The following is a 12,660-nucleotide window of genomic DNA, read 5'->3' as shown; positions in this document are numbered from 1 at the left end:
AATAAAAAGTCCTTTTTTAGATATGTGGGGAGCCAGAGGAAAAGCAAGGGCAATGTTGGACCCCTGCTAAACCAGATGGGGCAACTGACACCCAGGAAAAAGCAAACTTGCTAAATGGGTACTTTTGCATCTGTTTTTCATCAGCCCCACGGGACGGCCCTGCCCACTATGGGTCAGGGAGGCCCGGGCAAGGGAGGTTCCTGATGGGTTACACTCAAGAGTACTCGGGGAGCTGGCAAGCATCATAGCTCAGCCCCTGGCACGGATCTTTGAGCGTTTTTGGCGCCCTGGTGAAGTGCCTGATGATTGGAAGAGGGCCAATGTCATGCCTATCTTCAAGAAAGGGAGGAAAGGAGATCTGGCAAACTACAGGCCCATCAGCCTGTCCTCCTTCCTGGGGAAGGTCTTGGAAAAGATTATCAAGGAGGCCATCCTTAACAGACTAGCTGAAGCTGGGTATCCCTCAAGATACTGCCATGGGTTTGTTGCGGGGAGGCCTTGCTTGACCAATCTCATTTCCTTTTATGACCAGGTGACTTATCACCTGGACAAGGGGGAAGAGATCGACATCGTATACCTCGACTTTAAAAAAGCCTTCAATCTGGTATCCCACAATCACCTCTTGGCTAAACTGGCTAACTGTGGCCTTGACGTCACCACGATCTGCTGGCTGGGGAACTGGCTCCGCAGTAGGACCCAGAGGGTGGTGGTTGACAGGAGTCAATCGTCTTGGTGTGCTGTGACCAGTGGGGTCCCACAAGGCTCTGTCCTAGGGCCTACACTGTTCAACATCTTCATCAGTGATGTGGACATTGGTGTCAGAAGCAGACTGGCCAAGTTTGCCAACAGCACCAAACTCTAGGGTAAAGCATCCGCACCTGAGGTCAGGAGGGTGATCCAGGCAGATCTGGACAGACTCATGAAATGGATGGATGAGAACCTGATGGTGTTCAACACTGAGAAATGCAAGGTTCTCCACCTTGGGAGGAAAAACCTGCACCATGCTTATAGGTTCGGTAGTGCTACGCTGGCTAGCATTACAGATGAAAGGGACTTGGGAATCACGGTTGACCACAAGATGAACATAAGCCTTCAGTGTGATGCTGCAGCTAGTAAAGCAAGCAAAATTCTGGCTTGCATTCATAGATCCTTCTCAAGCAGATCCCCGGACATCATTCTCCCACTGTATTCGGCCTTGGTGAGGCCGCAGCTGGAGTACTGCGTCCAGTTTTGGGCTCTGCAATTCAAAAAAAGATGTGGAGAAGCTTGACAGTGTGTAGAGGAGAGCCACGCACATGGTCAGAGGTCAGGAAAACAGACCTTATGGTGAGAGGCTGAGAGGAATGGGGCTATTCAGCCTGGAAAAGTGCAGGCTCGGGGGTAATCTGATGCCCGCCTATAAGTTTATCAGGGGTGCTCATCAGGATCTGGGGGAACGACTGTTCACCAGAGCTCACCAAGGGATGACAAGATTGAACAGTCACAAACTCCACTGTGACCAGTTCAGGCTGGACATAAGGAAGAACTTCTTCACTGTCTGGGCCCCCAAGGTTTAGAACAGACTGCCACCTGAGGCCATTCAGTCGCCTACTTTGAACACCTTCAAAACACATTTGGATGCTTATCTTGCTGGGATCCTATGATCCCTGCTGACTTCCTGCCCCTGGGGCAGGGGGCTGGACTCGATTTATCCTCCGGGGTCCCTTCCAGCCCAAATGTCTATAAAATTTAGACGCTTTCTGCTTCCCTACCTCTACAGGCTGGTCTCTGTAGGCAATTTGATCTTTGGGCAGTAAAGTCCCTGGTTTCAACCCAGAGCAGCTTTATTACCCTGCATGGCTGTGGGGGTGCAGGGGGAGGTTGAGGAGCAGCGTAGTTTGAGATGCCTGCAGGAATGACGAGACATTAGGCATGGTATGTCCTATGTCCACACACAACATTAAACCAGTTCATAGTACCTGGTATCCTTTCAAAATGTTCAAGGAAGCTTAAACCTGTCTAAAGTGGCCTGTAAGTCTGGACTCTTGAGGTTTAAAGGGTATTAAGAATATTTTAAGTGTTACATCTGTCCACATTCAGTTGCTTTTACTGCAGAAGCACTTCAGTGACTGCAGCTTTTTAGATTTATTAACTTGAATAGTATCCACTATTAAGTGTGCAAGATCCATATTTGCATAGGTGCAGTATACTGTATCTTACTAGTCTGTCTAATTCCATTAGAAACTTCCTCATCTGAGCAGTGGAAAACAATAAAATTGCCCATTAATAAAGCCATACCAGTTCGCATAGTGGAGGTGATAAATCCAGATTTGTTTTATGCAATGCCATCTGAAACTAAAGGTAAGAAATGTATATTGTATTGTTAATGAAGAATGTATTTTACCCCAGTAGCAGCAATGCTTGCAAGCTATGTATACAAGATATTTAACATTTCAAAATAAATTGCTGATATTGACACCCAACCAGAACACCTCAGATAGCAATTTTCCTGCTATACATTGTTGTATTCCTGTGCTATTAAATATTTTTAATATTAGAGGTGCACCAACAAAGATTTCCTTGGCCAATAGCAATAGCTGATGATTAACCAACTATATCAGTCCATGCTGATCCAATAACTGATATTTAGTAATAGTGCAAGGCATTTTAAACTATGGACATAAACCTTTTTTTGTTTGTTTTGTATTTATAATACGCCAGCACGCACCTCCTGCATGTCCTGCCCTTCAATGAAGAAGGTGGTGACTGCCTTATTCCTGTGCATGTTGCCTCTTCACCCGTGGCTCCTGCCTGCAGCTCTGCCCCCTGTGCAGCTGTGCTGCCATCCCAGGTGGGCGGGGCAGACCCTTGCTTGGACAGTGGTGCCAGGCCCATTTTGGAGCACCAGAGCATGCTACTGCATCAGTGTTGGGGGGGCCCCATGCAGCTGAGCTCCCATGGCCAGGGGGGAGAAGCCACATTTGCAAAGGCACTTGATGCCTAGCAAAGCCAAGCATCCCTTGTGCAGTGCCTTACCCTACCTGTGTGCCGCCCAGTGTTTCCGTGGTAGCCCTGGTGCTCAGGTTCCTGCTGTGCACATGGCGTTGCCATGGCAGCAGCAGCAGGAGCCAATAATGGTCTCTGAGCACAGTGCCCTGTGACTACTTCCCAGCACCCCCTCCCACCCACATGCCAGGACCTGTAGTTTACTGCAAGCTCGGGCTGGCAGTGGGGCAGGGCTGCACCTGCCAGAGTGCTCCAGGCACGCAGACATGTTTATTGGCTACAAAGACCAAAAAAAGCTGATGACCAGTAATGTCATTTCTCCTCTTATCAGTGTTGATCCAATAGCCAACCAATATATTGGTGCATCCCTAGATATTGTTGAAACCTGACGGTACTAAACGGATTCAGTTTATTTTAATTTTAGTGGATCAAGACAAGCTCTGCACGTTGATGATTGAACTGGCAGAATATTGCTGCTCTTGTAGCAATCAGTCGTTCAGACCAAAAGTTGGTGAAGCCTGTTGTGCCAAGTTTTCAGGTGAGAGAGTTTTTAATTATTAACAGAAAATGTGATCCAAATTTGATTTTTGCCACTACAAATATTAGCATTTTATAAAGAGATGATCATCTTTTTAAAACAAGAGCGTCAAACTCACCCTGAGCTGTATCTGGACTACGGTAGCTCTTCCTAAATCGGATACACAGGGCCGGCAGTGGGTCAGGGAGTGGGTGGCAGGGCAGGGCTGGGGGCTCACCATCAGGGTCAATGTTCACTGGCGTCCAGGAACCCTGAACTCTGCAGGAGGCCATGCCACCAACTTCGGGTAGCCCCCTGAACTGCCAGCAAGGTGGATGGAATGGTTCCATGGGCTGAATCTGGCCCACGGGTTTTATGTTTGCATCCATGCCACAGGTTGGCTTTCCTGATCCACTAAATGTTGATCCTAGTGTAAAGAGCTTTATGCATTTTGTCCCATTTTTCTTCAGGTGATGGTCATTGGTACAGAGCTGTTGCTTTGCAAGTTTCTCCTTCCGAGGTGAAGGTAGTATATGGAGATTATGGAAATACAGAAACTCTCCGATTTTCTGAAGTGATGCCTATTACTGCATGTCACTTAAAGCTGCCCTTTCAGATAATTAAGTGTTCACTTGCAGGTAAAAGTGCAACCACATACTTTCTTAATTACTTAACTGTGGTTATTTAGTGTTTGATATAATTTATAGTTAATTCTTCTGTATTTGATAATCTGCATCAGTGCCTCTTGCCTCCCACTTTATTGAATGTGACTGCATCCCTGGCTGAGAACCACTGTTGGTGCTGCCTTGGTTTACTTCAGTGCTTCTCAGCCAGATTTATGCTGCTTCCAAGTGAAACTGCCTCACGTGCCTGCTGCACAAACAGCCCAGGAAGGGCTGTCTTGGGCATGAGCATCTCCTGCATTAGGGCTCTTTTAATCTGCCTAAAGAAGACAGGAGCTGCCTTCTGTGCATCTGGTCTGGCATCCCCTACACTCCTCCCAGAAACAGAAGTAGACAATACAATTCTAGCCATGCCTATTTTCAGGGGGCTCATGAAGTGTGCCAGATGAGGAAATACTCACAGCATGAGGCAGCTTTGCTGCCTGCTTTAGGCTGACAGAGACCCCTAGTGAAGGGAGAGCACATGGGGCAGTTTTACCTACCTGATGGTGTAGCACCTGTGAGGGGGCCTCATAGCATCCCATGGTGCTGCAGAACCCTGTTTGAGAACCCCTGATACAGATGAAGTCTCAGTTTTTTTGTTTTTTTTTTAGCACTTGTAAAGGCTGTTTTAAAATGACTGCTAGAATTTTTTTCTGAACTAATTTATTCTGCAGGAAAAAAACCGTATGGAAAAACTAAATTACTCCTAATTTAATGGAAAATTGGAATATTGGTATGAACTTCAACTTTGCAGAGTACTGTCTAAAAGTTTTTACTTGTGTATATAGTTAAAATTCAAATGATGGTGGAAAAGAGATTTTTGCAGCTGTTTACAATCAAAACTAGAGATTGACTTTTTATTTTCCAGGGATTGTGCAATTTGATGGGGACTGGTCTGGATTAGTGACAGATTTGCCAAAAACACTTGCGTCAGGGGAGAGTGTCACAGTTACAGTGAAAGGGATCACAGAGAACATTCATGTGGTATCTGTGATGAAAGGCTTTAAAGATGGTAATCTAAATGTAGATGATGGATTAGTAATAGAAGGTTTGGCCAAACCTCCTGCTACTGGAAATCCAGGTATTCTACCCCAAGGTAATATTTTTATTTTTTTTTCCACAAAAAGATACTTTGCTTCTAAATTCTGGTGTTCAAAAAATTGGTATCTGCACATGTACAGTTATCCTTATGCAGTCCTGTTGCATTTAGACTGTGGGAGCATTTTTCAAACTATTTGAGTTTCTGCCATCTCATAGTAAAGTTGGCCACTCTTGTGCTCCCCTACATCAGAAAGTAAATTTTTGTTCAGTTATGTGCATGTGTGTCTTTACATGTCTGGAAAATTTTGACCCACCTCCTCCCCTGCTTCATCCATCAAGGGATCGTGCCTCCGTGGGGGAAACACTGGCCTATAGACTGTTCAGCTAATTAACAATGATTAATAATCACACTTTACTGATCTGTTTATTTCATTTTTCTTTTCATATAGAGCATGCAAGTGAAACTAAATGTTGCTGCACAGAATTAAGAAAGCAAGTAAGGTTTCAGATTTTATGTGAAGCTTCCACATCCTCTCCTAAATTTTGTTATTTTTTAAAAACTCAGGAAAAGGCTACTTAAATTTCATAGTGAGTTACAAAACTGAAGAAAAGTGCGTTGTGTCCAAAAAACTTCTAAGGCTTCCAATATGACCTTTTGTAAAGTGGTGGAATAAGTCAAAATGCCATAATAGGGTAGGGAGCAAGGGGAGTTAGCTGTGTGTTCTTGGTCGGGTCCAAGTATATAACAGATGCCGTTAAAACTCTAGGCTGGTGGATAACAAATGAGACATTACATTTTGGTACATACTTTAGATAAATGACCAAAGTTGTGTTTTTCTGGTCATTCTGGGGCATTTTTACACATGCAAGCTATAGAACCATGACTCTGAACAGTGTTTCTTCAACTTTAGCTCTGTTTCTTGACAGCTTTGCAAATAATAGTAGAAAGAAGAGCTCAAATTTAAATTGCAAAAAAGATTGATTTCCAAAAGTGTTTGGACAGATGCCCAAATTTTGCCCGGAAAAGCAAAGATCGTTGTTGGTTAACAAGAAAAAGTGTGGTATTTAATAAAGACTATTACATTAATGCAACAGCATCTTCATATACTGCTTCCCAGTTATAGGGGAACCTTCATATTTGCAAGGAATTTTGAACTTTCTGCAAGAGGCAGGGCCAGCTGCATTGGTGTTCAGAAATTCTCAACTGCTTTGGTAACTTGAGAAATAAGGGAGTAAGAGTCTCTTGAATAAAAAAGCAGTTGTTGTAGAAGCTAGGGAAACTCTAAGAGTGCAGATGCTAGGAATTTTAAAAGCTGATGCATGGGGAAAGCTCTCGTTATTGAACTTGCTTGTCTATCTTCCACTACAGTCCTTTTCTCCCAATAATATTTAGATCAGTAGCAATGAGAAATCTTTCTATGCAGTCTCTTAACTGAAACTTCTTCAGTTCCAGTGTGGTAGTAGTACGTTGGTTCCCAGCCTTGGGGCATGACCCAAATTAGGGTTGCGGGGTGGGGCGGCTGTCCTCAGTAGGGTCACAACGGGCCCACACACGCACACTTGCATGTGGCCTGGGAGTGGTGGGCAGGGCCACTGTGTACAAAGAGGGCAATGGTGGCTACCCCAGGGTGCCACACTCTGTTCCCAGCAGTCCCCGCGGCTCTGGGTCGAGAAGTCCTGTTGATAGCCAATTTGGGGTTGCAGCAAAAAAAAGTTTGGGAACCACTGTGGTAGTAGGATTGGATGAGTGTAGAAATCTGAATCCGCCAAGATAGAAAGGGGTGGTGGGGTGGAGGAGGAACAGAGGGCTTCCATATGTTACTTGGAGTTAGGTAGTCCTGGCCCAGGCCTGCATTGGGGCAGATGACGTTTATTGACAGGGATACCTTTATTGCCCACTGGTCTGGCCTTTTGATCTCCTGACATCAGCACTCATTTCAGCATCTTGTTTAATCATTTTTGAGTGTGTATATTCCCCTAAAAATTGAGGATTAGTCAAACTCAATGCACTTCTATTTCATGCAACAGAAGAAAACCACTGACAAATAAGGAGAGGTGATTTGTACATCTCCTAAATTGGCATTGGAACTTGGATGCTTCTGTAGTATTTGGAGTTGTATTAAGTGCAAGTTTTAAAAAAAAAACCACACTTTTTATACGGAAACCTAATTATTAATTCTTTCTCTTCCTTTCACAGATTGAAAAACATGAGCAGATACTCCTCTTCCTTTTAAGTAAATGTGTGGATCAAGATGGCCTTGGTGAAATGGAAAAAATGTTAAACACAAAGTCTGCCTGACTTGATGTATGCTGATTATGCTTATATAGATGCGTTATGTTGGCAGTATTCATAAAGCTGATGCTGCTTGCTGTTCTCGTTCCTAGAACAGTACTTGCATTCAGGTGTTTAATTTCCTATTAAGTGTTGTCTAAATCTCAAACACATGGAATATTACTGTGAACATGGCCACCAGAGCCAAGTTGCAGCATGAAGTTTCAGTGCTTTGATTCCTTTGAATTGTAGTAACTTCTTTAGGCAGCTGTTTATTTAACAACTTACAGCACATGCATTCTGAAATGCAAATTTATTTTTACTTTTTATGTATAGCAGGTATTTAATATTTGAGTATGAAAAAAATATTTCATGTGAAATCTTATGTTGGTTGACTATCATGAAGAATAACTGTACAGATACCAATTTTTCCCTTCTAGTTTATTGAATATTTTTGTTCCAACTTAGGTGAAATTTATTTCCAGCCTTAATTTTCCTCTTTCATTTGCCACCAGTGTGTTTTGTAATGTGAATGACCACAACTTTCTGAGGCTTCTGTGAGAGATGAATGAGCATTTGGGATCATTAAATTCAACCCAGCTTTTCAGCTAGTGGTTTAGTGCTTAAAAGCAAGGAAATGAGAGTCCAGATTCATGGGTTCTGTGCTGGACTTCACTCCTGAATCTAGATAAGTTGCTACGTTCTTCATCTATTTCCCAGTCCAAAAAATAAAGATACATAAAGTCCCTGATCATACTCGGATATTGTACCAGTACATAGTATTTACTGTTCTTATTAGAAAGAACACCTGCGTTTCAAAAATTGGTACCATTATTGATCGTCTCTGCACATAAATCAAGGGGTCAATCAACAGAGATTGAATTTCCATCTTAACTTTAGAGCTTGCTTCAGTCTTTGGAAAACTTTGCATTGCCTTTGCTCCTGTACATCCACTTTTAGAGATGTAAACTTTTGACAATACTGCACAAGACTTCACAAGCATTGCAACCAATCTGTAGGAGGTAAGACAAACTGTGTGCATCACAATGCTTTGTTTGCATCAAGGTGCCCACCAGTTTGTTTCACTCCTAGAAATTATGAGTAAAGCTTGTTGCCTTAATCATGTTTGTACTACTATTTATTTTGAACAGTTTAGTACGATCAATAAGAAAAGAGTTACTCACAAGTTCATACTACTCCCAAGACCAGTTAGTATAGTCCTGTTGTTTTAGTTTCACACTTTCACTAACAACAATTCTCAGTGTATATAAGTTACTGTTCAGAAGGTATGAAATGACTCGGATACTATTCAAATATTTGTTATATCCAGATTAAGTTAGCCTTCTGTATTATTTGTATAGCATTCTTTGTTGGTTTGGGCTGTGGAGAAAACATACCACACGCTATCCCTGTTTACACTTCTGGCATACTTGCATGGTCCAGCCTGTTTTAGTGGTCTATGTTTTAGCGACGTTAACTTGTGCAGTAAAGAAATAGGAAATTTCTGTATGTTACCTATTGCTACTTAAAGTTCACTTTTCTTATGAAAATTGGCTTCTGATTACATAGTGCCATAATCTGAGATTAAAAAATTAATGTGTAAAACTTTCTTTGGAAGTCAGAAGATTACTGTGTTGCATATCTTACTCTTTACATTTAAGAAAATAGAAAAAAATCACAAAAATCAAGTTATTTAAACCAAAGCTGGTATGGTAGATCTATTAATTGTCACCATAAAAGTTCCACTTCTTTTCAAGAAAGCTGTCCTAGTACATGTTTGGAGATGAACTGAAAGGTTTTCTTAGTGAAGAAAGAAATTGTTTCCCATATTTCAGCATAAGAAACAAGGGAGCAACACTGCTTGGCGATAAGCCTATCTGTTCTAGCTTTTGCTGAGTTCAGTAAGAGCTGTGAACATGCATCTGAGGGCTAATTTTCTCTGTAGACCTTGGTGGAAGTAGAGACTTTCTTTAATCTAGATACCTTCTTAAGGAGTTAAATCTAAATATCTTCTCAAATGCGAGAGAACCAGTAATACTTTGCACTGGTACAGCACTTTTTAACATAAAGATGATCTATCACTCTCTTTGGAAGTGGAAGGTCAGGATTATTTCCATTTTACAGATAGGAAACTGAGTCATCGAGGTGACTTGTCCAAGGTTACACAGGCAGTCTGTGGCAGAATTATAGGTAGAACCCAGGTCTCATGACACTTGGCTGTGCTTGGACCACCAGTCCTTCTACTGCTTAAAAATGCATAATCCTTGCTTTCTGTCTCTTGATTTCATTTATGAAACAGTCTGAATTATCTGTTAGTTTATATCTTTTATATTTGATCAGTGTGGGTTTCTCCACAGCTTTGTCTTGATGTAAGGGTATGATTTGGTTTCCATGTTATTTTATCTAGTACAAAGGAAGCAATTCTCAGAGTGACTGCATTAGTTTTGCAATACTTAGATGTCCTGTTTTGAATAGTAAAAATTCTACTGAGTTTACAATTGCCCTAGTGAACAGTTGGTGAGATGTTTTTTCTGTTGTATAAATATTTGTGAAAACATCACAGTAAACTTTGAAATATTGCCAAAGGAGGCGGTAATAAGCTAAGTTTGCCTCTAGCTTCTGCAAGTAACCCAGCTTGTTCATCACCTTGTTTACATTTTATTAAGCTCTGAATGCAGATAATTCAGCTCATAAAGTAATAGTATGCAAGCGTTGTACAGACTTTGCATTTTCAAACATTTGTAGCCTTATTTAAACCTTACAGTAACTTAGAAATGGTGGCGTGGTGGTTGAGTTTTTGAAGACCTCTTGAGACTTGTTATCATGACTAATAAAATAATCTTTCCGTTTAAGATTCTTTCAATTTGTATCACTTTAAAAAAACTAGGTCCCCTTTTGCTCTGCAAGTTTTGGCATTCATCTAATTAAAATGTAAATGTTGTCTTTTTAATGCAGGGCTATCCAACTTCCGAGCTGTGGGCAACATGCTGTACAGGCTGCACACAGTGCACTGCACAGATGCTCCCCTTCCCTCTGCTTTATGCCATAATACTGGAAATGCTGTTGGTAACTTCTAGAAATAATCATTTTCTTTCATAGCTTTTTTTTCCTTACCTCACTATTCTTAAAACCTCTCTAATGCATAGTCTGATATAATCCTTATCCAGTGAGACAGTTGTGTAATGGGGTTGATAATTCAGAAGGAAGAGTACTGGAAGAAATAGCTCCTTCATGGGATGGCCTACAGAGTTGCATGGGCATGTACAACACCTATTGAAATCTGCCTTTATCCTGGAGCCTCTGCCAGTACAGTGCGACTACATCTCCAAAGGCATATCGCCTGTATAGAACAAGATACTGATCTGTATATCTGTTGCAGGCCCTAATCAATGATTGGAAATAGAAAGTTTAAAGCAGTGGTTTTAACCTTTTTTTTTTTTTCAACTTCCAGACCCCTAAAAAATTTGGTATTGAGATGCCAGACCCCCTTGGAAATTTCAAATGGAGGTGCGGATCCCTTTGAATTGTAAGCGTGGCTATTCAGATGCTTCTGATTGAGCAGCGTCATCATTTGACGTAGTCTACAGACTCCCAGGGGTCCATGGACCGCTGGTGAAAAACCGCTGGTTTAAAGTAAAAAGTTACCTGGAATAGAGAAGCAGAGTAAGGATGATCTACAGTGTCACTTGTTTAAAAAATAGAAAAGCTTATGAATGCTGCTCATTAGATCATGGTGCCCAAGAGGGAATAGTCGTAGCTATCGCTAATGGTTGAGAGATGCCTTCAGCACAGTGACTTGTATCAGATGAACATGGTGCAATGAAAGAACGGAGTGCACACCAAAACAAAGTCCAGGCATCACCCAGAGGAAAAGCTCTCACTGGGTTGGAAATCAGGAAGACCAGAGTCCTGTTCCTAAACTGTGCTTTTATTTTATTTGGTGAGCTTAGCTACCTCACTTTATCACATTAGTCTCAAATTTTCTGTCCCTTAAGAATGGGTTAGCATGTCGTGAGACTTAGTGTTTTATATCTAGAGCATTGAAATCATAGACCGTGAGAAAAACGAATGAATCCAAGATGAACTTGCTAAGGGCCGAGGCTGAGAGTGACAATGACTGCAAGCCTATGTGAAACGAACTACTTGTTAGGTTTCTCTCCCTTCAGCTAATACAAGTAAACAGAATGGAAGATATCCATTTGCAATGCTTTCAGTTTGGGGGGGGGGGCGTTCCATTTAGCTCCCTAACAGCTGGGAAGGGATGCAGTTAGAGAAGCAATGTTTCATTTCAAAGCGCCAAAATCTGCAGCCATATGTGCGCTGGTGGTAGGAGCTCCAGAACGGCTGGAGGTCGGGGTCAGGTCTTGCATTTAGTTCTCAACAGAAAAGATGCAAGAGGGGCAGGGAGCAGCATGCAGAACAGCAGGCCTAATGCATCATCGCGAAGAGTGAGTATTGAAGGCACGTGGAAAAGAACCCGGCTCCAAGCCCAGGGGGCAGCATGCACCAAGACATCGCAGACCCAGGAGTAAGAGGATTTGATCTGTTAAAGAAAACTGCAGCCAGGTGCGTAAAGGCCTAGCACAGTGGAACAGGCACCACTGAAAGCTGGACCAGGGCCGGCTCTGACCTCTTTTGTAATGGTGGCAGCTTAGCGGGGTAAGAACTTCGGCGCTGCCAGCTGGTGCCTTTCTGCTGCCTCTTCTGTCACCAGCAGCTTCCTCCTCCCTGCTTAGGGACAGCTGCGGGAGGGAGCAGCATCGCTTCGTGCCTGGGGCAGAGCGGTGGGGCCGGGGCCGTCGTGGCAGCGCAGTCGGCTGCTGCCGTGCCCGCAGCCGCTGCCCCGCGCCCCGCTCTCCCCCAGGCCTGCTGCTGGGCTCCCAGGCAAAGCCCAGGTGTGGGCTGATCCTCCTGCCTGCTTCAGCCGGGAGCACCGGCCCAGTGCTGAGCCGGCGTCCCGCGGTGGCGGAGGGAAGGCGGTAGATCCAGGGTGGCGCCCTCCCCTCCCCACTTCCGAGCCCTGCGCCTGGCTTGCATTTGGGTCAAGTCTGAGGCAGGGACGTGGGCTAGAGGCGATGCTGCCGGGGCCACTAGCCGTGACCGCTGCCAGCCCTTCTGCCCCGGGCTGCATCCCCCGAGCCTGCGTTCAGCGCCTTCCCGCGCAGCCGGACTTGCGCGCT

At 43.5% G+C, this 12,660-nt stretch overlaps 2 protein-coding genes across 4 annotated transcripts in view; both read left to right on the top strand.

Annotated features, from left to right (window-relative positions):
- TDRD1 (tudor domain containing 1) overlaps positions 1-7,888 on the top strand; it is a 42,737-nt gene extending 34,849 nt beyond the window's left edge. For both annotated transcript variants that reach the window (XM_019556261.1, XM_019556260.1), the window contains exons 19-24: positions 2,221-2,340; positions 3,410-3,523; positions 3,973-4,140; positions 5,036-5,263; positions 5,658-5,704; positions 7,406-7,888. In XM_019556261.1, the coding sequence (XP_019411806.1) occupies positions 2,221-2,340; positions 3,410-3,523; positions 3,973-4,140; positions 5,036-5,263; positions 5,658-5,704; positions 7,406-7,507 (779 nt within the window). In that variant the 3' untranslated portion in view covers positions 7,508-7,888. The remainder of the gene's footprint in view (positions 1-2,220; positions 2,341-3,409; positions 3,524-3,972; positions 4,141-5,035; positions 5,264-5,657; positions 5,705-7,405) is intronic.
- A 4,078-nt stretch (positions 7,889-11,966) lies between these two features.
- The window catches only part of VWA2 (von Willebrand factor A domain containing 2), a 50,898-nt gene continuing 50,204 nt past the window's right edge, over positions 11,967-12,660 (top strand). For both annotated transcript variants that reach the window (XM_019556179.1, XM_019556176.1), the window contains exon 1: positions 11,967-12,046. In XM_019556179.1, coding sequence (XP_019411724.1) covers positions 11,982-12,046 — 65 coding nt within the window. In that variant the 5' untranslated portion in view covers positions 11,967-11,981. The remainder of the gene's footprint in view (positions 12,047-12,660) is intronic.

The sequence above is a fragment of the Crocodylus porosus genome, unplaced genomic scaffold (assembly GCF_001723895.1).
Source record: "Crocodylus porosus isolate Cpor-Errol unplaced genomic scaffold, CroPor_comp1, whole genome shotgun sequence".
NCBI lineage: Eukaryota > Metazoa > Chordata > Crocodylia > Crocodylidae > Crocodylus > Crocodylus porosus.
This window is presented reverse-complemented; position numbering and strand designations above follow the sequence as displayed.